Source organism: Debaryomyces hansenii (genome assembly GCF_000006445.2).
Source record: "Debaryomyces hansenii CBS767 chromosome A complete sequence".
NCBI classification, from domain to species: Eukaryota; Fungi; Ascomycota; class Pichiomycetes; order Serinales; family Debaryomycetaceae; genus Debaryomyces; species Debaryomyces hansenii.
This window is the reverse complement of record NC_006043.2, coordinates 1,036,639-1,058,343: the sequence shown is the minus strand read 5'-3', so window position 1 is coordinate 1,058,343 and position 21,705 is coordinate 1,036,639. Positions and strand designations below refer to the sequence as shown.

At 36.3% G+C, this 21,705-nt stretch overlaps 14 protein-coding genes across 14 annotated transcripts; 9 read left to right on the top strand and 5 right to left on the bottom strand. All coding sequences in view use genetic code 12, as the record gives it.

Annotated features, from left to right (window-relative positions):
• Positions 1-171: 171 nt before the first annotated feature.
• DEHA2A12562g (DEHA2A12562p) lies at positions 172-708 on the top strand (the record flags this gene model as incomplete). The annotated part of the gene is made up of 1 exon (XM_456876.1): positions 172-708. One exon carries the CDS (start codon positions 172-174, stop codon positions 706-708), a length of 537 nt encoding a protein of 178 aa, XP_456876.1.
• Positions 709-1,330: 622 nt separating this feature from the next.
• DEHA2A12540g (DEHA2A12540p) lies at positions 1,331-2,440 on the top strand (the record flags this gene model as incomplete). The annotated part of the gene is made up of 1 exon (XM_456875.1): positions 1,331-2,440. The coding sequence occupies one exon, from the start codon at positions 1,331-1,333 to the stop codon at positions 2,438-2,440; it is 1,110 nt and encodes a 369-aa protein (XP_456875.1).
• Positions 2,441-2,645: 205 nt separating this feature from the next.
• Positions 2,646-3,068, top strand: DEHA2A12518g (DEHA2A12518p; the record flags this gene model as incomplete). Its single annotated transcript, XM_456874.1, has 1 exon — positions 2,646-3,068. One exon carries the CDS (start codon positions 2,646-2,648, stop codon positions 3,066-3,068), a length of 423 nt encoding a protein of 140 aa, XP_456874.2.
• An 87-nt stretch (positions 3,069-3,155) lies between these two features.
• On the bottom strand, positions 3,156-3,851 carry DEHA2A12496g (DEHA2A12496p; the record flags this gene model as incomplete). Its single annotated transcript, XM_456873.1, has 1 exon — positions 3,156-3,851. One exon carries the CDS (start codon positions 3,849-3,851, stop codon positions 3,156-3,158), a length of 696 nt encoding a protein of 231 aa, XP_456873.1.
• Positions 3,852-5,147: 1,296 nt separating this feature from the next.
• On the top strand, positions 5,148-5,678 carry DEHA2A12474g (DEHA2A12474p; the record flags this gene model as incomplete). The annotated part of the gene is made up of 1 exon (XM_456872.2): positions 5,148-5,678. The coding sequence occupies one exon, from the start codon at positions 5,148-5,150 to the stop codon at positions 5,676-5,678; it is 531 nt and encodes a 176-aa protein (XP_456872.2).
• A 210-nt stretch (positions 5,679-5,888) lies between these two features.
• DEHA2A12452g (DEHA2A12452p) lies at positions 5,889-6,755 on the top strand (the record flags this gene model as incomplete). The annotated part of the gene is made up of 1 exon (XM_456871.2): positions 5,889-6,755. The coding sequence occupies one exon, from the start codon at positions 5,889-5,891 to the stop codon at positions 6,753-6,755; it is 867 nt and encodes a 288-aa protein (XP_456871.2).
• A 463-nt stretch (positions 6,756-7,218) lies between these two features.
• Positions 7,219-8,028, bottom strand: DEHA2A12430g (DEHA2A12430p; the record flags this gene model as incomplete). The annotated part of the gene is made up of 1 exon (XM_456870.1): positions 7,219-8,028. One exon carries the CDS (start codon positions 8,026-8,028, stop codon positions 7,219-7,221), a length of 810 nt encoding a protein of 269 aa, XP_456870.2.
• Positions 8,029-8,943: 915 nt separating this feature from the next.
• Positions 8,944-9,138, top strand: DEHA2A12408g (DEHA2A12408p; the record flags this gene model as incomplete). The annotated part of the gene is made up of 1 exon (XM_002769984.1): positions 8,944-9,138. The coding sequence occupies one exon, from the start codon at positions 8,944-8,946 to the stop codon at positions 9,136-9,138; it is 195 nt and encodes a 64-aa protein (XP_002770030.1).
• Positions 9,139-9,422: 284 nt separating this feature from the next.
• Positions 9,423-10,292, bottom strand: DEHA2A12386g (DEHA2A12386p; the record flags this gene model as incomplete). The annotated part of the gene is made up of 1 exon (XM_456869.1): positions 9,423-10,292. One exon carries the CDS (start codon positions 10,290-10,292, stop codon positions 9,423-9,425), a length of 870 nt encoding a protein of 289 aa, XP_456869.1.
• Positions 10,293-10,923: 631 nt separating this feature from the next.
• DEHA2A12364g (DEHA2A12364p) lies at positions 10,924-12,582 on the top strand (the record flags this gene model as incomplete). Its single annotated transcript, XM_456868.1, has 1 exon — positions 10,924-12,582. One exon carries the CDS (start codon positions 10,924-10,926, stop codon positions 12,580-12,582), a length of 1,659 nt encoding a protein of 552 aa, XP_456868.1.
• Positions 12,583-12,824: 242 nt separating this feature from the next.
• Positions 12,825-14,642, bottom strand: DEHA2A12342g (DEHA2A12342p; the record flags this gene model as incomplete). The annotated part of the gene is made up of 1 exon (XM_456867.1): positions 12,825-14,642. The coding sequence occupies one exon, from the start codon at positions 14,640-14,642 to the stop codon at positions 12,825-12,827; it is 1,818 nt and encodes a 605-aa protein (XP_456867.1).
• Positions 14,643-15,182: 540 nt separating this feature from the next.
• DEHA2A12320g (DEHA2A12320p) lies at positions 15,183-15,653 on the top strand (the record flags this gene model as incomplete). The annotated part of the gene is made up of 1 exon (XM_456866.1): positions 15,183-15,653. One exon carries the CDS (start codon positions 15,183-15,185, stop codon positions 15,651-15,653), a length of 471 nt encoding a protein of 156 aa, XP_456866.1.
• Positions 15,654-15,828: 175 nt separating this feature from the next.
• On the bottom strand, positions 15,829-18,909 carry DEHA2A12298g (DEHA2A12298p; the record flags this gene model as incomplete). The annotated part of the gene is made up of 1 exon (XM_456865.1): positions 15,829-18,909. The coding sequence occupies one exon, from the start codon at positions 18,907-18,909 to the stop codon at positions 15,829-15,831; it is 3,081 nt and encodes a 1,026-aa protein (XP_456865.2).
• Positions 18,910-19,340: 431 nt separating this feature from the next.
• On the top strand, positions 19,341-21,656 carry DEHA2A12276g (DEHA2A12276p; the record flags this gene model as incomplete). Its single annotated transcript, XM_456864.1, has 1 exon — positions 19,341-21,656. One exon carries the CDS (start codon positions 19,341-19,343, stop codon positions 21,654-21,656), a length of 2,316 nt encoding a protein of 771 aa, XP_456864.2.
• Between the last annotated feature and the right edge of the window lie 49 nt (positions 21,657-21,705).

The following is a 21,705-nucleotide window of genomic DNA, read 5'->3' as shown; positions in this document are numbered from 1 at the left end:
TATTGTGGAGATACTAGTGAAAGTTAATCATAAATCGGTTGAAAAATTATTGTGACGAGCCCTGTACATATATTAGTGAAATTTTTCAGGTGAATTTTATCTACAGATAATATTTTTCATATTTCTATAACTGAATTCGATAGAAAGAGAACAACTCAGAGTAGTTGAAATATGGAGACCGCTTCATACTTACGCTCAACTGCATCTGCTCCTGAAGTTAATACTTCTCATGCTGATGCGGCCAAACTTCAAATACTTAAGTCAATTAAGACCAAGTTTTATATCCATAAATCTTTCGATGTTCAGTCAGATTTGGAGTTTATGCCACATATCCCATCAGAGATGACTAATGATAGAACATATAAGAAACCAAACAACTCATTTACTTTTAATCAGCTTGCATCACCTATTCATTCTCATAATATTATGTATGATGGAAGACATACAGGTGAGTACTATCCTAATTCTGTGGCTAATGGCATGTCTGCCCAACATTACAATATCAATGATACTCCTAAATCGAGAATGGCATACTTGAACCAGTCGTCCCCAAAGCGTACATCTCCGTCAACTCAGTCCAACAATGGCACCAAAAGTTTGCGCAGAAAAGTTACAAGCAATCCTAAAAGCTTTATTCCCTCGAATGGAATGCACTCAGCAAGCCCTAAGCAATACCCTGAACATAATGAGTACTATTATGGTAATTAGAATTGTTTGTCACATCCAACAAATCATTATTAATTAATTTTATGCATCTATACATCTTAAACCGATAGATTTTCCATGATTTCACTTCATAAGACTAGATTGTCCTTGTTTTATTCTATTTTATTGCCTAGTTATACTGGAGCCCCAGCTTTCCTGGTATCATATTTGAAGATTTTTTACCTGATCTAAGACATCATTTGTCTATTAAGACGAAATTGGCATATATGTAAGTCATAAAAAGAACAAAAATGTTGCATAATGATTATTTCAATGTCATTACGACTTATGTTACCACTCAATATCATTTAATATCATTTTCAGTCACTATTATTGCACTTATAACATTTTCTTTATTTTTAATTTCTGGTTTAAAATTATCATGTATTTAATTGTCATGTTCACATAGAGGTCTTCTGCATTAATTTTCATTATACTTATATATTTATCTAATAAAGATTTAACTCCTAATGTCAAGTACTTACATTTTGCAATCGTCCATAGTGTAGAAGAACAACGATCACGTGCAACATAAGTTTCGAGATAAATGATGGCAAGAGATAAAAGGGGAGTTCTATATCCTGATTTGAAGAAATAATTATGAGTAATTAGATTCTTGGAAAAGATGTGTAGAAATAAAAAAAACGACGAGTCTACTGATTTGGAGGTTGTCGACTTGACCGACAATGCTAATGAAAGCTATCATGACGATATAGATCAAGTTATGCAAAATGTTAACAATATTAAATCGAATTTGGGTTCAATTGCTAAATCATTTTTCAATTTTACTAGTGATTCAGTAAGTGACATTAACAGTAAGGCTAAGGACTATTCGATGAATTGGTTGTCAGAGGTTGATGACGAGTCAAATGAACATGTCAATGAAATCCGTAAGCACCTCAAAAAGTTTTTTAATGATTTTGAGCCTAAAGTAGATGAGTATTTCCCCAAACCCTACCAAAGTAGAAGAAACAGCAACAGTGATGATCAATTCCCATTGCAATTCTCTCCATGGCTACCAGGTAGAGATCATTTCCCTCATTTCTTCGGAGGATCCAGAAAATGTGGCAAGACACCATTTGGGTTCTATTCATACAAGACTCCATCAATTAGACACTACCACGAATGTATTGATAAGAAAGGTGAGTCTGTGTGGGATTCCCATGGGTATTGGAGATGTTTATTTCCAAATTCAGAGGTACCCAATGAGTTATTGAAGTTAAAGAATGAAAAGCTTGGTTCTGAAATTTTAACCAAGGAAGACTTTAATAATGCATTGACTAGCGAACAAAGTTCTGAGAGAGATGGTGTTATTGACTTAGGTGAAAAAGGTATCTATTTTAAGCAATTCACGGACTTTTTGAACTGGAAAAGCATAATGTACGAAAACGTTAAGCGGGAAAAGGAAAAGAAAAGACAGGAGCTCATTGAAAGAAGAAAACAGCAGGCGCAAGAATGGAAAGGTTATAACGCTCCTGGCGGAGAGATGACCAATGACAAGTCAGTTATTTCGAGTTCAGTGCAATCGAGCTTAAGTTCGAATATGGATTCGAATGAATGCGTCTTAAATGAAACAAGAACAGAGTATTATAATGATGGTACTTCATGTACGAAAACAATTACCAAATCGAGACCATTTGATGCAAGAGATTGGGTTAATGTGACTGAGAATGTCGAGCATAATAATACCAGCAATGGTAAAAATGGATGGTTTTGGAATTCAAAGGATAATTAGCTGGTTAGCGTGATCCTTGTTGATGATAATAATATGTGACTAATGATATTAATATGGCTTAAATAATGATTTATATAGTTGATAATCAAGATTGTATATATTTTGCTTAATTTTGTGTAATATTTCCTAATGGTGAATAATTCAAAGAAGGAAAGAGATAAAGATTAATCTAAAGAGAGTAAGATAGTATGAATAATAGAAGTAAATGAATCCATTAAATAAAATCATATTCCTTTCAGCATTTTTAGCGTCAGGGTTTTTGCTAATACTATTATCATGTGCATTGTATAGTAACTGGAAGCCATTATGGGTTATAGTAATATTTTTAATTGCTCCATTACCGAATATAATAGCACTGACAATTGAAAGTCGTAGAGACGACTTCTTGACCTTCAGTAATGACCATGGGAATAACCCGACTACATTAGAAGAAATGTGCAAATTTTTGACAGGGGTTTTGCTTGTAAGCGGGATTTCGTTACCTTTAACATTATATCATACCCATTTGATACAATTCGGATCTATGATAATGAGTATAATTGGAGGGTTAATAGTGTACGTGGACATAATCATATTCATATGGTTTTTTAGTGAAGAAGAGGAAGATCACGAAGACTTCAATTTCTAGTCGTGAAAATGCATTTAATAAACTTATACGTTGGTTTTTTGACTTGTATAATATAAATAGACGTATACACATCTATATATCTATGAGCTAAATATCTTCCCACTTCAAATCGAATCTACCCTCAGGAATCACGTAGTTCTCAATCGCTTCCACGACTTCGTCGGCGGTGGTGGCCACCTTCATGATTTCGCCATTCTTAACAGATACAAACTGCGAATCAATGGAGTCCTGGATAAACGTCAAAAAGTTATCGTAGAAACCATCCATGTTATACACAACAATAGGCTTGTTATGGATGTTTAATTGGAACCACGTAACCATCTCCATCAACTCCTCTAAAGTTCCGTATCCACCGGGAAGCGCAACAAATGCGTCTGCTTCTTTACCCATTAATCTTTTTCTAGTATGCATGTCTTTAACTAAAGTAGTGTGTCCATATTTTTCTGAGTCTGGGATTGGAGTTGATCCGTTGTGGTTATCAATAGAAGATTTTAACTTATCGTTCACTTCTTCGCTTGTCTCCTTGGTTCTTTCTCTAGAAATCAATGCTTCCGGAATAACTCCATGTACGTATCCTCCATTAGTAGCACATCCTTCAGCAACCGCTCCCATGAGACCAGTAGATCCTCCTCCGTAAACCAATCCCCAGTTTTTATCAGCTAAGACCTTTCCCAACTTGGCCGCATCTTCAGCAAACTTGGGTTTGCTTCCAAAACTTGATCCGCAAAAGACGCATACAGTCTTTTCTGGTTTTATAGTTGTTTTTGTCGAGTCTGAAGTCATTTTTGTTAATTTCTTTTGTATATTTGAATAATATAGTAAAAATAAGTTAGAGTTTTAGTATCGAAGATACAGGGCGAACTTTAAGCTATTTATCTAGATCGTGGAAATGTCACAAAACCCACCGCGGAGTTTCCGAAACAAGCTGCAAAATAAGATAAGGAATGACATAGCACCGTAGCTGACATGCTAAGATAGGGGTTGATTCGTTACATCGTACGGAATAGTTGCGTAGTGTGTTTTAGTTTCTGATAAATCGTGGTGTATGTAAGGCTTGATCATGTTAGTGAAGCTCGAACTTGAAACACCTCGTTAAACGTGGTATCTCAGAATCGCATTGTTACTGTCGCCGATGGAAACACAAAAATAATCTGTAGGTGTTCAGTAAATATATATACTGTACTTATTAGGCTGAAACTAGCCACAAGCCAAGTCCAATGTTATTTAGATATTCGACTGGCCTTATGGACTTCAGACTAGTATAAATATATACGATTAAGAGGCTTGAGTGACGAATACGTGGCATTATATTTTTAGTCCAAAGTGTATGTTTGATATGTTCCCTATCGCGCGACATTGGTCATCGCAGAGTAATTGTATATTCCCGTGCAATAAAAGCACGATTAAGCTTCATGATAAACGATCACTACATAGCTTACTGAATGGACATCCTAAAACACGTTACAAACTTTTTAAAACACACATGATCTTTCCATCAAAGGCAATTTCAAATTGCCTACAAATATTCCATTACCTCCATGAATAACGTCATGGTAGTCGCATAGTTATTTTATTATGTCGATTGTGCTTTATGCTAAATTGATTTTTTACAATATTGTTGTCAAAAACAAAAATGCCTAGTGTGTTTACTATATCTAGTAGTTCAGTTCAATATGGCACATATAAACAATGGTAGAAATTATTACAAACATTGAAATTTTGTAGATGCACCAGTTCGTTATCTCAAGTCCGGCAATTTTGCTATACTTTAACGACAAAAAAGTTCGTTGTTTAAACAACCGAGATTCACTTACAACGCCTAATTACCAACTTTTACAATTTGCCTGCGATAGTATGCTGCTAGAGGAAACGGTATGGTCTAATAATAGGTTCATGTGTTGCTAACAATAGGAGATTCGTATTTTAAAGACACATAACGCGAATAGAAAACGCGATTCGGTCAGGGTTTTCAATCTTTAAATAGGTTAATTGAAGTGAAATAACGAATAAACCAGACAAAAAAAATACATCTTTCAAGAAACAGTTGCTTCTATTAAGCTCTTCTGGTAAGAATAGTTAATGATATTAAATAATTGCGCAGGTGACGTAAAGAAAATGCTGAGAAATAGACAAGCTTTGCTAGACCAGTTAGATAATATAGCAATGTTCAGTACGCTGGAATCTTCAGAATTAAAAGCTGTAGATACATTAGCCCTTGAACAGAAAGATTATTACGACGACACAGATACAGAAATGTCGGATATTTCCCGATATACTGACTCGTTTAATGATAATGGGTCTATTGGAACGACTGATACCAAAAATACCGATATAATTCCAACGCTGAGGCCCACGATGAAGGAATTACCGGAATTACCGAAACATACGATCCGTAATCACCAGAGTTTTCAGAAACAAATAAATATAGGAATGATGAACATTCAGAACTTGGGTAATGTCCTTGATTGTGTTGAGGACTTGCTATTGCAAGAGAACCAAATGATTGAAGAAGAATTAGCCAATGTAATCCGTGAAATAGGGGATAGTGTACCGAACAACACATTTAATGTGTCTCTTGAACACATGTTAACGGGGCGTCCAAAAAGGTGAGTGGTGTATTTAAGGAGTTATACAAGATACAACTGCACCAGACTCCAAAATTCATTCAAAGAGACGATAACGACAAATTAATGAAAAAGAGATAAATGTTACATACGAATACCCCGGTAGATTATGCCCACCAGACAATCCAATGCCTAAGCAATATTTATAGAAACATATAGAATTATTTATCTAGTATATATATATATATATATATGTATGCAGTACGCAATGATTAAATATAGATCGAGTATCCCACTACAAGGAGAAGATAACGATGTAAGTCCTATAGACATGAGTGGAGCGAAAGATATTAAATCGTTAATCAACAAGACTAGGAGCTATCTTGACCAGCTTGATTCGGTGATAGAAGAGCGAGTCAGATTGATAACCGTTTTAAAACTAGTTCCGTCATCTAACGACAATTTGGATTTGATCAACTGTTTGAACAAGGTCATTAAGAGTTTGAATTACATACAGAATGATATTATTAATTTAAGCAAAAAGGGGACCACGAAGCCAGACATTTATGAGGAGTTGGTTCTAGGCTTTGAAAATTTGCACAATAGGTACCACCAGCTAACAAATAACTTAACAGAAGATATATATGTCGATATAAACGAATATGGGTTCGAAAGGAAGGAAATACCCAAAGTGAACATTCCAGGCAAGTCGGTGAGGTTTTCGGATAAGGTTGAAGAAACAAGCCCTGTTCCGGAGGTTCAACAACATTTCAAGCCATACAGAGACGACGAGGAGTCAGTTGCGTCATTTGAGAGTCAGACTAATCCCCAAATGTATGCCCAACACCAGCAACAAATTATCAATCAGGATGAAGACTTGGGAGTATTGCATAATTCTGTTAGAAGGCAGCATTCTATGGGGTTGCATATTAACGAAGAGATAGATGACCATTTGATCATGTTGAATGATTTAGAACTGGGAGTGGAACGTTCACAGTTTATGCTTAATAATGCTACCAATAAGTTGAAAAGCTTTAGACAGAAGTGTCGGGAGAACGGTAGTTTGGTGACCATTGTTGTTTTGACAGTAATTTTAATTTTATTGTTGGTTGTTTTAAATTAGGAGTTAATTTAGATATTCTGCAGATCTAAGATGACCTTCGACAATTATCCGGATGGGTAGGATTTTGATTTGGGACGCATGGGAGTGTTAACAACTATCAATCAACCTCAATTCCAGTGAGTGTAACAAATACTGCGATACACTGGTTAAGATATCATATAGCATCAGCAACACATCGAGGGTCGGCAGTGCATTCAGATGTGCTTGCACAACGATAATATGTATTGTTGCTAAAATGGGTATTCAATCTAGATGTAAATACGTTTAATCTACAATTCACTTGTATTATCACTTGTACATTGCATTGCGACTCTATAAATTCACTGCATTGATGCTCTGTTAACCTACAATATCATTTTTTATCATTATCATTACCAATACTATATATCTAGCCACTAAGTCTCTATAATCGTTTCCCAGTATCACCGGCAAAGTTGTCTTCTGCAGCTATATGCTCTAATCTCTAGTGTCCAAAGTCGTTGTCTTCCTTGTTGTCGTGAACATGGAACAAATCCTCAAACTCGTCGAGAGGAATCTCTAAGTCGGTCAAGCGACCGGTTCCGACGTCGTACATCATGCCCCATACCTCAATATCGCCGTTCTTCAACGCCATCGAAGCCGATGGATGTCTCTTTAAGGCCGTCACTGACAGAACCACGTTCAATTCCGCCAATTTGCGTGCCTTCAACTTTGGATCGTTATTGTACTCGGCCAACAACGCCAAGTTAGCGGCCCTCGTCTGTTTGATGGGTGTCAACCACAAGTCTAACACCCCACCGATACGCTTCGACGACATCGACGCCCAGATACCCCCACAATCGGTGTGTCCGCAAACAATGATCTTCTTCACCTTCAATACGTCCACCGCAAACTGGATCACTCCCTGTGACGAAAAATCGTTGGCTGTGACAATGTTTCCGATGTTTCTGTGGGTGAAGATCTCTCCTGGCAATGTTGAGAGACACGATTCACCAGCCCGCGAGTCGGAACACCCAATCCACAACGTGTGTGGCGACTGACCTTTGCCATTCAACTCAAATACCTGATTTGAGTGGTTATGTTTGATCGAGTCGATATAGTACTGGTTATTTTCTAAAAATTCTTCTTTAGTCGAGTCCTTCAGCAAAGTGAAAGGGAAGTTAGGATTCAACTGTCTCAAGTTCTTGACCATGTCATGTTGTTTTTTTTCCAACGGGGGTGTAATCTGACCTTGCGGAAGATCCGTCTCATGCTCGTGTTCTAACTGATAGTGCAAAATATTTTCTCTTCCCATGATTAAAGTTGATGCGTGGAACCTGCAAATTGCCAAAGGTTTAATCCCAGTATGAGGTTGAAATAATCGTTTTAAGAAGAACACCTTGGATATTTAAGTACTATTTATTTGGGCCAACATTTTCTTGATGGGTGTTCAAGGACTTTATAGTAGTAAAATGTTTTTGGCCGTTATGCAATGAGAAAGACGTCATCATGGAGTCGTGTGATGTCGATAAAAACATCCATGCACCCGATCACTACTAAGGAGAATACACTACACAGGCTAGACAGATTAGACATGCTAAACCCTACGATTGTACAGTATTAGGAGTACCATTGATACTATGTTTTGGGGGAATTAGCAGTGGTAATGGCACTAGTAGTAGCAGTATTAATAGCGGTGGTGGTAGCAAAAATATCGGCATTAGTAGTAGTGGTAGCAGTAATTAAAGTTCTCGACTTGGCCTGTGCCACATTATCGAAGATGTGGAGCCCAACACCGGCCTATGAATAGTCCTTGATATCGTTTACTTATCGCACTTCCTCCGATAATTTTTCGGCCGTCAGTGCGACGCCCCGGTGAGCGACGCAAGTGATAAGAATAGTCGGCAACCACGTTGACGTCAGTGCAGTTTGAATAGAACCTTCGGCCACACACTTCCGCTGACAAAAGTCAGTGAGGCAATACATCGTGACTTGGTCAGCAGAAGAAGAATTTATAATATGGCGCGCACTGGAGTCGTACACTTTGAGTGTACATAATTATTAAGTGGTCTCTCGATAACGTAAGAGATCCTCTTTAACTTCCATAATACCACCATTTAGTATCCACGACCAACGAAGACGACCTGGGGGTGTACGATGAACCACGGTCGGCCGTAGTCTGTTAAGCTCGAGTTCTTAACACACTGATCCAGCGATTGCAGGTGTACTTATGGCAGAGATCTTGCAGAATATGATCGTGAGAAACAGGAGGGCCGCCAAGCCCAGAAAGGGAGCAAAGGACTGTCGAAACGCACCCCAAAAACGACGCGTGTCGATGCTTTTGGTGCAGTCCGCTGAGATGTCGACTCATAAGCAGCAGCGGTTGTTTTCTGGATGCTCCACGATGACGTCATTCCATAAATAATATGCACATATTTCAAATTTGGCTCCTCAAGACATATACTGTACTTGATGCAAAAAACTCTCAAATCAGTAAGGAAATACCTAACTATTTTCGAACGTTTATATATCGAATTGCGAGTACTAACCTAAAATATTCTCTGGACTGACATATCGTTATCCCAAGATGAAATATAGATCTTGATACTACAGGTATTGTTAACAATTTGATTCGTAGATTTTACTATATTAGACTTTCGGGTCCACCTACTTAGTAGAAATAAAATATAATGAGAGGCGCTATCCAACTTAGATGGATGTGTAGCCACCATCAATGGCTATGTCAGAACCGGTAATATAAGAAGCAGCGTCAGAAGCCAAGTATAAATAAGCACTGGCGATTTCGTATGGTAAAGCTTCTCTGCCAGCTGGGATTAGAGCCCACATCTTACCACGGGATTCTCTTGGTAAATGATCGTTAAGACCAGTGTCGCAATAACCTGGAGAAATGGAGTTTGCTCTAGCAAAACCAGCCCATTCGATAGCTAAGGATTTGGCAAGATGTTTAACACCAGCTTTGCTGACGTTATATGGGGTCAAGTTCATAGGAATATTGACAATAGAAGCAGACATGGAGGAAGTAACAATGAAAGAGCCTTTACCATTTTTCTTAAATATTCTGCCAACCGCCTGGGCACAGTAGTAAGCACCGTTCAAGTTAACATCCATAATAGTTTGCCAAGTCTTACCATCTCGGTTGACTTCGTCTATGATGTTACCAGTTTTCCATACTATACCAGCATTAGCGACAAAAACATCAATGGTACCAAATTCCTTTTCGATGGCCTGAACTGTTCCTTCGACTCGTTTTAAATCGGCAACGTCACATTGGAATGCCTTGGTACACACCTTGAGCCTGGTTGCTAACTTGAGAGCTTGCTCTGAGCAGTCGGTGTAATCTACAAGGGCGACAGCAGCACCTGCTTCAGCAAACGTTTCCGCAATCGCAAGGCCAATACCTCTCGCAGCACCGGTGACAACTGCTACTTTACCTTTTAAAGACAACAAGTCCATTATGTGTCTTTTTGGTGGCGATGCTCTAGGGAGCTCATCCGTGAATTCGTTGGAAATGTATGAAACCACAGTAATGTCTGTTTCTCTCTTATCGGGGAGTGTCATTGAAAATATCCAGGGGTATGCTAAAAAGATATCAATTGAATCAGGAGAATAATGCTGTAAATTTACTATTAAACAAAATCGACAAATATATATCTAATTTGCATACGATCAATTTCATACTTCACATGGCAAGCTTCAGTGGAAAAAATTAACTATGGTAAGTTATTTTCATAAGTTTTCTTGGTGGAGATAACCTCCACCCATGCTCAGACATAATCGATGCATGCTGCATAGTTCATGCAGTTTTCAGTGGAGAGATTTCGGTGGAGAGGCTATTTTTTCCGAAGGCGATTCGTAAACTAGATTAGTTCATAGAACGTTTGGCTTTACGGTGGAGAAATTACGGTGGAATTAGCTATAGTTGGACGTGGAGCCCTTTAGCAACCAGCTTTCATCTCCAAAATTTTGGGCACTATTTGGTGCAGAAAAAATATGCACAATCCCCGATACTTTGATATACAAAGCATTATTCAAATAATGCTTTCGTTACTTGAGCGAAGTATTAATAGTTCAGATAATTCCTGACATCTTTCATCTTATTCATCTTATTCATCAATTTTCAATCCTCTACATTTCCTTTGTTTTGTATTGGACATATATCACAGACACAAAAAGTTCGAAATCTGCAAGTATGTCGACAGTTTCACCGGAAAAATCTATATCGTCTAAGATACAACCTCTTGACTCAAAAAATGAGAAGCACTATGTTCAAGATCACATCATCCAAATTGAAGACTCCAAAACCTATACGTATTTGGGTTTCAAAGGTCAGACATTGCATAACATGATTTCATTTCTCGCTGGTATGGGGTTCTTACTTTTCGGTTACGACCAGGGTGTCATGGGCTCGTTGTTGACTTTGCCAGCTTTTAGGAACACATTTGAATCTATAGACACAATTAAATACCCAGAGCACGCCACTTTCCAGGGTTTTGTTATTGCCGTTTATGAAATTGGTTGTTTAGCGGGTGCCGTTTCCACTATGTACTTGGGTGATATGCTTGGAAGAAGAAAAACTATTCTCATTGGATGTTGTATTATGATTGTTGGTGCTGTCATCCAGTGTTCCTCGTTCTCCGTTGGTCAGTTAATTGCCGGAAGAATTATCACCGGTATTGGTAACGGTATGAACACTTCCACCGTTCCAATATGGCAATCTGAGTGTGCTAAGTCAGAAAAGAGAGGTAAATTAGTTATGATTCAAGGTGCCTTAATCACTGGTGGAATTTGTATTTCCTACTGGATCGATTTTGGCTTCTTCTTCATCAAAAATAGTTCTGTATCATGGAGATTCCCAATTGGGTTCCAAATATTTTTCCCACTATTCATCTTGCCCCTCATCATGTACTTACCTGAATCTCCTAGATGGTTACTAAAAGCCGGTAAATTGGATGAAGCTGCTAAAGTTTTCTCTGCTCTTGATGACATCCCAGTTAATGATCCTACTATTGTCTACGAAGTTCGAGAAATTGAAAACTCTTTACAAAAGGAAAGACATGAAGGTGAACAAAAATCCAACCTTCTTCTTTTATTTGCTCAGGGTGATACCAAGAATTTCCACAGAACTTGCTTGGCCGTCTGGTCGCAAATTATGCAACAAATTACTGGTATTAATTTAATCACCTACTATGCGGGTACTGTATTCGAAAAATATATTGGTTTAAATCCTTTGAACGCGAGAATCCTAGCCGCCTGTAACGGTACTGAATATTTCATGGTTTCTTGGGTTGCATTCTACACGATTGAAAGAGTTGGCAGAAGAAAATTGATGTTATTTGGGGCTGCTGGTCAAGCTATGTCTATGGCTGTCTTGACCGGTGCCACCTGGGCTGCTAGTCCAGAACACAATGACAGTGGTGCTGCAGCTATTGTTGCTGCTGTCTTCTTATTCGTTTTCAACAGTTTCTTCGCTATCGGTTGGTTAGGAATGACCTGGTTATACCCAGCTGAAATTACCCCATTAAACATCAGAGCTGCTTCTAATGGGTTAAGTACAGCTGCAAATTGGTCTTTCAATTTTATGGTAGTTATGATCACCCCAGTTGCTTTCGAAAGTATTGATTCCTACACTTATACTATTTTCGCAGTAATCAATCTCTTAATGATTCCAGTCGTTTATTTCTTCTATCCAGAAACAGCTGGTAGGTCGTTAGAGGAAATGGATAACGTCTTCGAACTATCCAATCCTTACACTCCTTGGGATGTTGTAAAAATCGCTAGAGAGCTACCTTACGAGAGCCAAACTCGTGATCGTGATATTGAAAAGGTTAATATTCAGCATATCGGATGATTCGTCTCTTGATATCTCTATAGCTTGTACTAATATATGCATAAGCTTATGAATCGATATTTTTTGTAGAAGACTTGTTTAATGTATTTTAAATATAAGCAGTATTAATTTAACAATATTTAAGAATATATGAGTGATTCTAGTATTGCTGAATTGCAGAACTTTTTGCATTGAAAAAAAATTTTCATAATTGATTTAAGCATAACATTAAATACTTCCTAGTAATATTACAAATGGGCTATCTATAACGTTAATGCAGAAATAATCTCGTATATACCATAAGCGCCAGGATCTGGTGGGAAAATGGTTTTGTCAGCTAATCCACCAACGTAAGTAGCACGTCCAAGCTTTGGTTTCAAGCTTCTTGTACCTTCAGCAGCATTGTATGCTACTCGTACTGCCTTATTAATATCTTGAGTTTCACTAAAACTATGAACAAATGGAATCAATACATCCATAACAGTTCTGTGACCTTGTCTGGCTTTAGTGTAAGTATATAAGGTTTCAAGACCAACTGGCAAAGCAAAGGCAAACAATTGATTAATAGTTAGATTAGAATTTTCTCTTAGGAATTCTTCAACCTCATTAATGACAGATTTCATGAAGATGAAAATAATAGCACCTAAGGTACCACCCATATCATCTTTTAAAACATTTAATACAACATGTAATACTTTGAGAATTGAACCAGAGGATGCAATTTTATCTACCTCTAATTTATGTAATACTTTTTCAGCTCCAGTTCTTAAACCATAACCACAATCACCATCACCCATCTTAGTATCCCAATCAGTTAATTCTGGTTCCTTCTTAATAACTCTTTCAGCAGCAGTACGAATAATCTTTTCTAATTTTTCTGGATCAATTCGTAAATCTTGCGATCTTTCTTTAACAGTGTTAGGAGCATCATCGTCGTATCCAACAAAGTCCCTGATGATTCTGTCATTTTGAATGGATTCATTGCCAGTAAATATAGTGTTTGGCCAACAGGTTGCATTAGTTCGTTCATCCAAGAGTTCGAATATTTTATCAGTCGTAAAGGTCTTGGTTGCAGCAGTGGTAGCATTGAAAAGAGTAATAGTAAAGATTTGAGCGTTAAAAGAAGTAAAGAAGGTGCCTGTGTAAATTCTAGCTGGTATAATATCATATTTTTCTTTTAAGGTTTCTAAAGTGGTGTGTAAAATATTCTTTTCTTCGATAATTGGAATACCACCTAGGTTGTTAATTAATAAAACAAATTTATCCCCATTAGAATAATTAAAGAAACCACGACCTTCATCTTCTTTATTTAAAATCATATCTAACAAGGTAAAAACTAATTCTTCGTTACTTGGAATGTAATCTAATTTCTGAGCTCCAGGTTCATTGTGAATACCTAAACCAATTTCTAATTGAGTTTTGCCTAATTTTCCGAATTCTACATCCATTCTGTGACCAGGAATATGAACATGGTCCAAACCAGCATTAACAGACGCAGTGGAAGCAATGACTTTTTGACCAAATTCAAAAACTTCATCTTTGTTGTGACCGTTTTGAGAGGCTGCGCCAGCAAGTTTGGATACAATGGTAATACCCGCTAAGGTACGTCTACCAACTAATGAATTAGAACTTTTTTTAATTGCAACATCATCTGTAACTCTAAGAATACGAATTTTTTCATTGCCATATCTAGCAATTAAGTCTTGAGCAGCCATACCAAAATAAAGATTATCACCAGTATAGTTTGTGATAATGAAGATACAACCAGCCCATTCACCTGAATCTCCAAGTTCGTGACAAACTTTCTCTGCAGCCTTCACGTTTTTATAATTTGGGGAAGCAAAAATATCACCTTGAGCAGCTGCTGAAAGCATACCTGAACCAACTAAACCATAAAAGCCAGGTTCATGACCAGAGCCACCCCCACTGATTAAAGCAACTTTTGATCTATCAAATTCATTGTTGTAAATGACTTTTTCTTTATCTAATAAGGATAGAAATTCATATTCGTATGTGATGGCTCTTAAACAATTTGGAACAAGCTTTCCTGTGTCTGATGGTAAGAAGTGTTTGTCGGACATGTTAAGAATTCACAATGTTGAAGTCCTTGAAAATAGCCACTAACAAGTATCAAAAGAAGTACTGAAAATAAATATGTGAAAGAAAGGCAATAATGAACAAAATATTTCGTTTTTATCCGATCCTAATTAAAAATCTGGTGCAAGTAGAGAGCCTCCACCGACTCTCCACCCAATTTTGCAACATTTGCGAAAGTGCTGCATGGAAAAATAATTTAAAAAAGGTGCATGTACCTCCACCCTCCACCATCATGTTTTCTGACAATTTATCATTCTGCTAAAGTTAGTTTTCAGCAATAGTGGAGGGAAGATCACTAGCAAAATTTTGTGTTGAGTCGAAAGAAATTGATCTTGTAGTTTACGTCATTGTCTTCATGGTGGTTACTGCTTGATTGAGAATGATGCAGGCGTTGAATGGTTTAGGTTTGTGTATTTATAAAGGTTTGTTGAATTTATTTAAGTATAGTCTAATTGCCAATTTGACCTCATGCAAATTATTTTTTGCTCCAGTTATTATTGTCTTCCCATACCACTACACAGAAAATGAGTAACATTAAATTAAGAATCGTAGTTGGCTGCGACCAAGCAGGTTACGAATACAAGGAACAAATCAAAAAAGATCTTGAATCTAATACGAATGTTGAAAAAGTTATTGATGTAGGCGTTGACTCCAATGGTAGCAAAACTGCTTATCCTTTGATTGGTATTGATGCTGCGGAAAAAATTGCCAAAGGTGAAGCTCACCGAGCCATCTTAATTTGCGGTACTGGTTTAGGTGTTGCCATTTCTGCTAACAAAGTCAAGGGTATTAGAGCCGTCACTGCTCACGATTCATTCAGCGTTGAAAGAAGCATATTAAGCAACAATTGTCAAGTTTTATGTATGGGTCAAAGAGTTATTGGTTTAGAACTTGCCAGAAGATTGGTTAAAGAGTGGTTGACTTATGCGTTTGATCAGACTAGTGCTTCTGCTAAGAAAGTTACTGCGATCGAAAATTATGAAGGTTGTGCTTAATTTCAACTTCGTTTACTAATGTTTCCTAAGACGTTTAGTTCGAGGCTTTGTAAATTTTTCATAAAATCATAACAATTATTTCAATATCTGATTGCTAAAATATTGACTGAACAAATTAATAAACATGGTCATAAGTATAAAAATTTAACAATATATTGAAAATAAATATGAAGAGCTATATTTTCTCATACGTTATAATAACATGTTCCAATTGCTGGACCAAATCTATCGAGTAGACCCACTTACAATTTCTCAATAGATGTAACACATAACAAACAACTCCAATGGTATTCATTTGTCTTTCTTTAAATTCCTCATAATCATTTCTACCAATGAAGTCTTGATTATTATTTTGCTCGTCTAGGTAATCATCATTCAAGTCATTTTTCAAATCTAAAATCATTGAAAAATATTCCCGAGCGTCGCTTCTTGATAATTCATAATGGATGTTACCAAGAAGGTCAAAATATTTACTTGCATCCAATTTAATTTTATCACGTTCAACCTCGTCATTTCTTTCTCTATTCATCTCAACGTTTCGACAATCTCTCTTGATTTCATAGCACCATATAATTAATGCTGCAAGATATGCTGCTTGTGGTATGTGTGAGAATGTATTAATTGTTTCTTCGTTTCCATAAACTAATCTTAAAAATTTACAAGCTTCAACTAATGCAAATTTACCATATATTGATCTTGCCCATTGTTCAATTATTAGTTTATTTCTTTCATATTCCATTTCTTTGATTCCCTTGTATACTGTTTTGGTAACATAGTGAAAGTTTTTATATTCAGCTGCAAACATTGTTACTGAAGGTATATCTGCATAAAGGCAAAATAATCCTGTATAATAAAAGCTAATATTTGCCCATGACGCATTGGTTGGTCCGTAATTATTTAACGATAGTATTAAGTGCTTATTTGGGGAATGTTTTACATACACGTCTTCATCAGATTCTATTTGCTTTTCATATAGTTTAACATGTAAATCAAAATACCTTTTCCAATTTAAAAATGCATTTTCTAATTTTTTAAAAAATTCTCCCAATTTCTTTTTTGATATGAAACCTAAATCTAAAAGACTTTGACCTCTCATATCCCAGCAAACTCTTAAAAGCCCATGTAAAATAATATATCTTGAAAATAATGAATAACAATCTAATGGATATTCTTTTTGATTTGCTTTATATGTAGTCATCATGGATTTTAAACCCCACAAAAAAGTTGGCCATTTATTCTCCTTTTTAATTGATTGTTGCAGTCTTGATGTATCAGAAGCATTGGACAAATCAGCCGTATCTTTAGGCGCTTTTATATTGAAAGAATCAGTTAAATAATTTTCATTATTTGAAAATTCGAAAGTCCTATTAAAATTAGTATTGTCACTACCATAACCATAAACATTATCATTTTTAATTTCATCATTACTATCATTATTATAAAGATATTCAAGTTCTTTACTATAGACATATTTGCTTGAGATATCTAATCTTGGTCTTGCGCATAGTCCTTTTGGCTGTTTTTGATATTCTTCAAAAAATCTGAGCGAGTCAGCACAATTCCAAACTTCATCACTGCAGGGCAATTCTAATTTAATATCAAATGCAGATAAAGATCTTATTTTGCTAAATGTTGCATGTTGAGTATCACATATAAATTCAAAGAAGACGGATCTTTTACAACTCTCGTATTGAATCCAATTTTGCCATTGTTCCGTTAGTTCAGTCAAGCTGGCATTTTTTTGTTTATAGACTATGGGCTCTGTCAAATTATTTAAAAATCCACTAAATTTTAAATACATAATATTTGAACCATGATCAATTTGTGCTATTTTGCTTAACTGAGTATCACCAAAATTCTTAGCAGAAAAATTATGTAGCATTAATGCCTGCATTAACGGTAAAGGTAATTCTGTATTATCTTCAATAACATCATAGATGATTCGTCTTAATTTTTTATTAATTGCAATAGAAGTTTCATATTCTAACTTATCCAACGAATGGGCCATACCAATCACTATTATGCTTATTAATAAATAAATGTTCATTGTATTAGGATCGAAAGTAGCTTGATGAATTATAGGGAAAGTTTGAGCAAAATTAAACCAATACAAATCCAAGTATTCTTCAAATCTCTTTAATGAAACTTTGTTTAATTGATTAACTGAGGATAAAGTATGAATAATTCTTGATCTTGTGGATTCATTCATATTTATTTTATTATTATTAATTTTTGTATTGGTACTCTCATTGTACAAATTTTGATACATGAATGAAGCTATATCATCATGATTATTAAGTGACTTAGAAATATTAGTATTCGAATGAGCTTCAGCGAGAGAGCTCGTTGTCGGGTTCCAATCATTAGAATTAGCTAGTTTATTGCCACTTCCACTTCCACTCCCAGTACCGCTATTATCCAGTGGGGATATATCACTGAATAACCAAAACAAATTATCTACTGGTGTAATATCATTGAATAGCCATAATAAATCATTATCTATAATTCCAGGAGGAGCATTTGAGTCCATTTCTGAACCACCACCAGATATATCATTTCTACCAGGCATGGAAGTATTTGGAGTCGGAGCCGAATCATTATGCGAATTTAAATAATGACTATTAGGATTCTGTTGTTCTTTGGCAGAAGTATGAGTATTCGAGTCCACTGCTTTTCCTTTCTCTTGTGATCGATTCATAAACATATTTGCAGAAGCTATTGAGGAGTTATCATTACAATTACTTGGAATAGCTGGCAAAATGATTGAAGGTTGTGGAGGAGGAGCAGGTATTTTCTCATCATTAAAATGCCGATTTAAAAAATCTGGGATGCCTAACCTTTTAAATTCTTTCATTTCACGTTCTTTATTAAATTGATTGAGACTAGGTGCATGTTGATTTAATAGAGTATCATTCATAATTGAAGAAGTTGAGGAATCGACCAGACGACTGCTTCTTTTTTCGACCTTATAAGGAGCTTGTTTCGGATTACTGTTGCTACTATTGCCAACAATGCTTTTGCCGCTACAGGAATTCAATTCATTTTTTACTCTTTGATGTGATTTTGATTTGTAATGCTTTGTAAGTAAGTCACTTCTTGTGAATGATAAATTACATTGGTCGCATTTGAATGGTTTAACTTGAGAATGGTTCTTTTCATGACGATATAAATAATCTTTCCTGGTAAAGCTTTTTGAGCAACTGGGACATATAAACAATTGTGGCTTAGTGCTGGTGGCAATGTTTGTAGTCGACATTGACTTTGTTGTCAACTAATGCACTTTCTTATTTTGCTTAGGGGAAATATGGGGAAACAAAAATACACTTTTGAAAATAAAAAATCATAAATCAAATCGACCTAAGGTTAAAAATATGTAAATGAATTATTTCAGATGAGACTAAGCAATAAATCAACAGGTGATATCAAAGCAACTTGAGTTAATCACTGCTTTTACAAAACTATTGGAAAGGTTGTTCGAATATTTTTATATTTCGTTTAGTAACGATCTCTGAGATTACACATGAAATATTCTCAACAAAGTAATATAATATGGCGGACAGCGGAGTCGTACCGCCACCATACGCGGTTTGTTGCACAGAAACCTTGCCTTCTGGCGTCAAATTGATATGATACATATTCTAAAGAAGTCTTCCTTAATTAGACTGTTAATATCTCTATATAGTATCCATGACCAACGAAGATGACCTCGCAGTGTACGATGAACCCCGTTCGGCCCGCCAGGAAGAGTTCGATAGCCTCAACACGTCCGTCAAGCTCGAAAGGTTAAACACATTGATCCAGCGGTCGCAGGTGTACTCGCAGATCATGGCGGAGAATATATTGCAGAACACCATGGACAAGAAACAGGCCAGGGGAATAGCCGCTGACACGTCTGAGAATCATCCTTCCAAGCGTAGGAAGGGTGTAAAACGACAGACAAAGACTCCCAAACACGACGTGGTATCGATGCTTTCGGCACCATCCGCCGAAATGTCTACCCACAAGCAGCCACGGTTGTTCTCGGGAGGCACGCTCAAGGACTACCAGTTGGACGGTATGGAGTGGTTGATCACGTTGTTTGAAAATGGGTTGAATGGGATATTGGCGGACGAGATGGGGCTCGGGAAGACGATCCAATGCATTGCGTTCTTGACGTTTCTTATGGAAAACGGCATCAATGGCCCCTTTCTTATTGTGGTGCCGTTGTCGACTATTTCCAACTGGTGCAATGAGGTCAAACGGTTTGCGCCGTCGCTCAAGATGTTGAAATACATCGGATCGAAACAAGAGCGGTCTGACCTCGCCATAAGCTCTGATTATAACATCGTGTTAACATCGTACGAGATATCTATCAGAGACTTTTCCAAGCTCAACCGCATCAACTGGAAATACCTCATTGTCGACGAGGGCCATAGGTTAAAGAATATGAATTGCACATTGATCAAGTTCTTGAAAAAGCTAAATGTGAATAATAAGCTTTTGATTACGGGTACCCCGTTACAGAATAATCTCGACGAGTTGTGGTCGTTGTTGAACTTTATACTCCCTGATATTTTCCACGACTTGGATCTATTCCAACAATGGTTCAATTTTGATGAATTGACCAATTTCCAGCAACAGAATACTGGTAACGACGATGAAACAAACCGCTTGATTGAAATGAATATCCAGGAGAGCTTGGTCAAGAATTTGCATACCATTTTGAAGCCGTTTATCCTAAGACGGTTGAAGAAAGATGTAATCCGCAATTTACCTCCCAAGAAGGAATACATCATTCATATATCTCTCAGCACCTTGCAGAAAAAGTTGTATAATGATGCGTTGAATAATAATTTGTTGTTTGGATTACTAGAAGTATACTTGAAGGAATATATTCACTATAACCATGGTGATTTGTTTGATGCGTCTGAAATCACTAAGTTAATGGAGAAGAAATTAGCAGTGATACCTGCCGAGAAGCGGTCAAAACTTGGATCGTTCAAAGAAGCCGATAGTGATGACGAATTTGATTATATCGAAGAACATATCGATAACTCGAAACCAGAGTTAGATGAGAAGCAAATTGCAAAATTACCCAAGAAAAAAAGAAAAGAATACATTTTTGATAACTTGTATTATAAGTGTCTCAAACGCTTAAAGCATCTATCGTTACAAAACTTAATCATCCAGTTAAGAAATATCTGTAATTCGCCATATATATTCTACGAACCATTTGAACCATATTCTAATAAGGATGCTCAATTTATGGACTTGTTATTGCGCAATTCGTCAAAGTTCAAAGTTTTGCAGCAATTGTTGGATGAGTTATTACTGAAAAATCACAAAGTACTTATATTTTCTCAATTTACTAAGGTACTAGACTTGATAAATGATTGGCTAGTTTACGAGAATGTTGAGATATGCAGACTAGATGGATCAATGAATCAACTGGATAGGGAGGAAGAGATAACGGAATTTAATGCCAAAAATTCGAAACAGCAAGTATTTTTATTATCTACTAGAGCAGGTGGTTTAGGTATTAATTTAACTGCATCGGATACTGTTATCATCTTTGATAATGATTGGAATCCACAAATAGACTTACAAGCAATTGACAGGGTACATAGAATAGGTCAAACCAAGCCTGTTAAGATTTACCGTTTTCTCATAAAGAATTCAATAGAAGAAATTTTGATCAGTAAATCATATTCTAAGAGGTTTCTTGAAAAAATCATTATTCAAATGGGTGAATTTAAGTTTAATAAATTCCAAAAAGTCATAAATGAAAAGAACCTTAACTTTAAGAATTTGGTTAATTTATCGAAAAGTTTTAGAATTAACGGCGAGGTCAAAGAAAACCAATCCGGTGATAATGACTACGATGTGGATGAACGAGCAAACGAGAATAAGTTGACTGATGACGAAATGACAGAATTATTGGATAGAAGTAGCGAATGCTACAGGACAGAAAAGAACTTTGAAAATGTTTCAGTTTTTGAAACTATAAATAATATGGATAAATAAATTGTATAATATTAGTAATAAGTAATTGTATAAATATAAATAAGTCAGA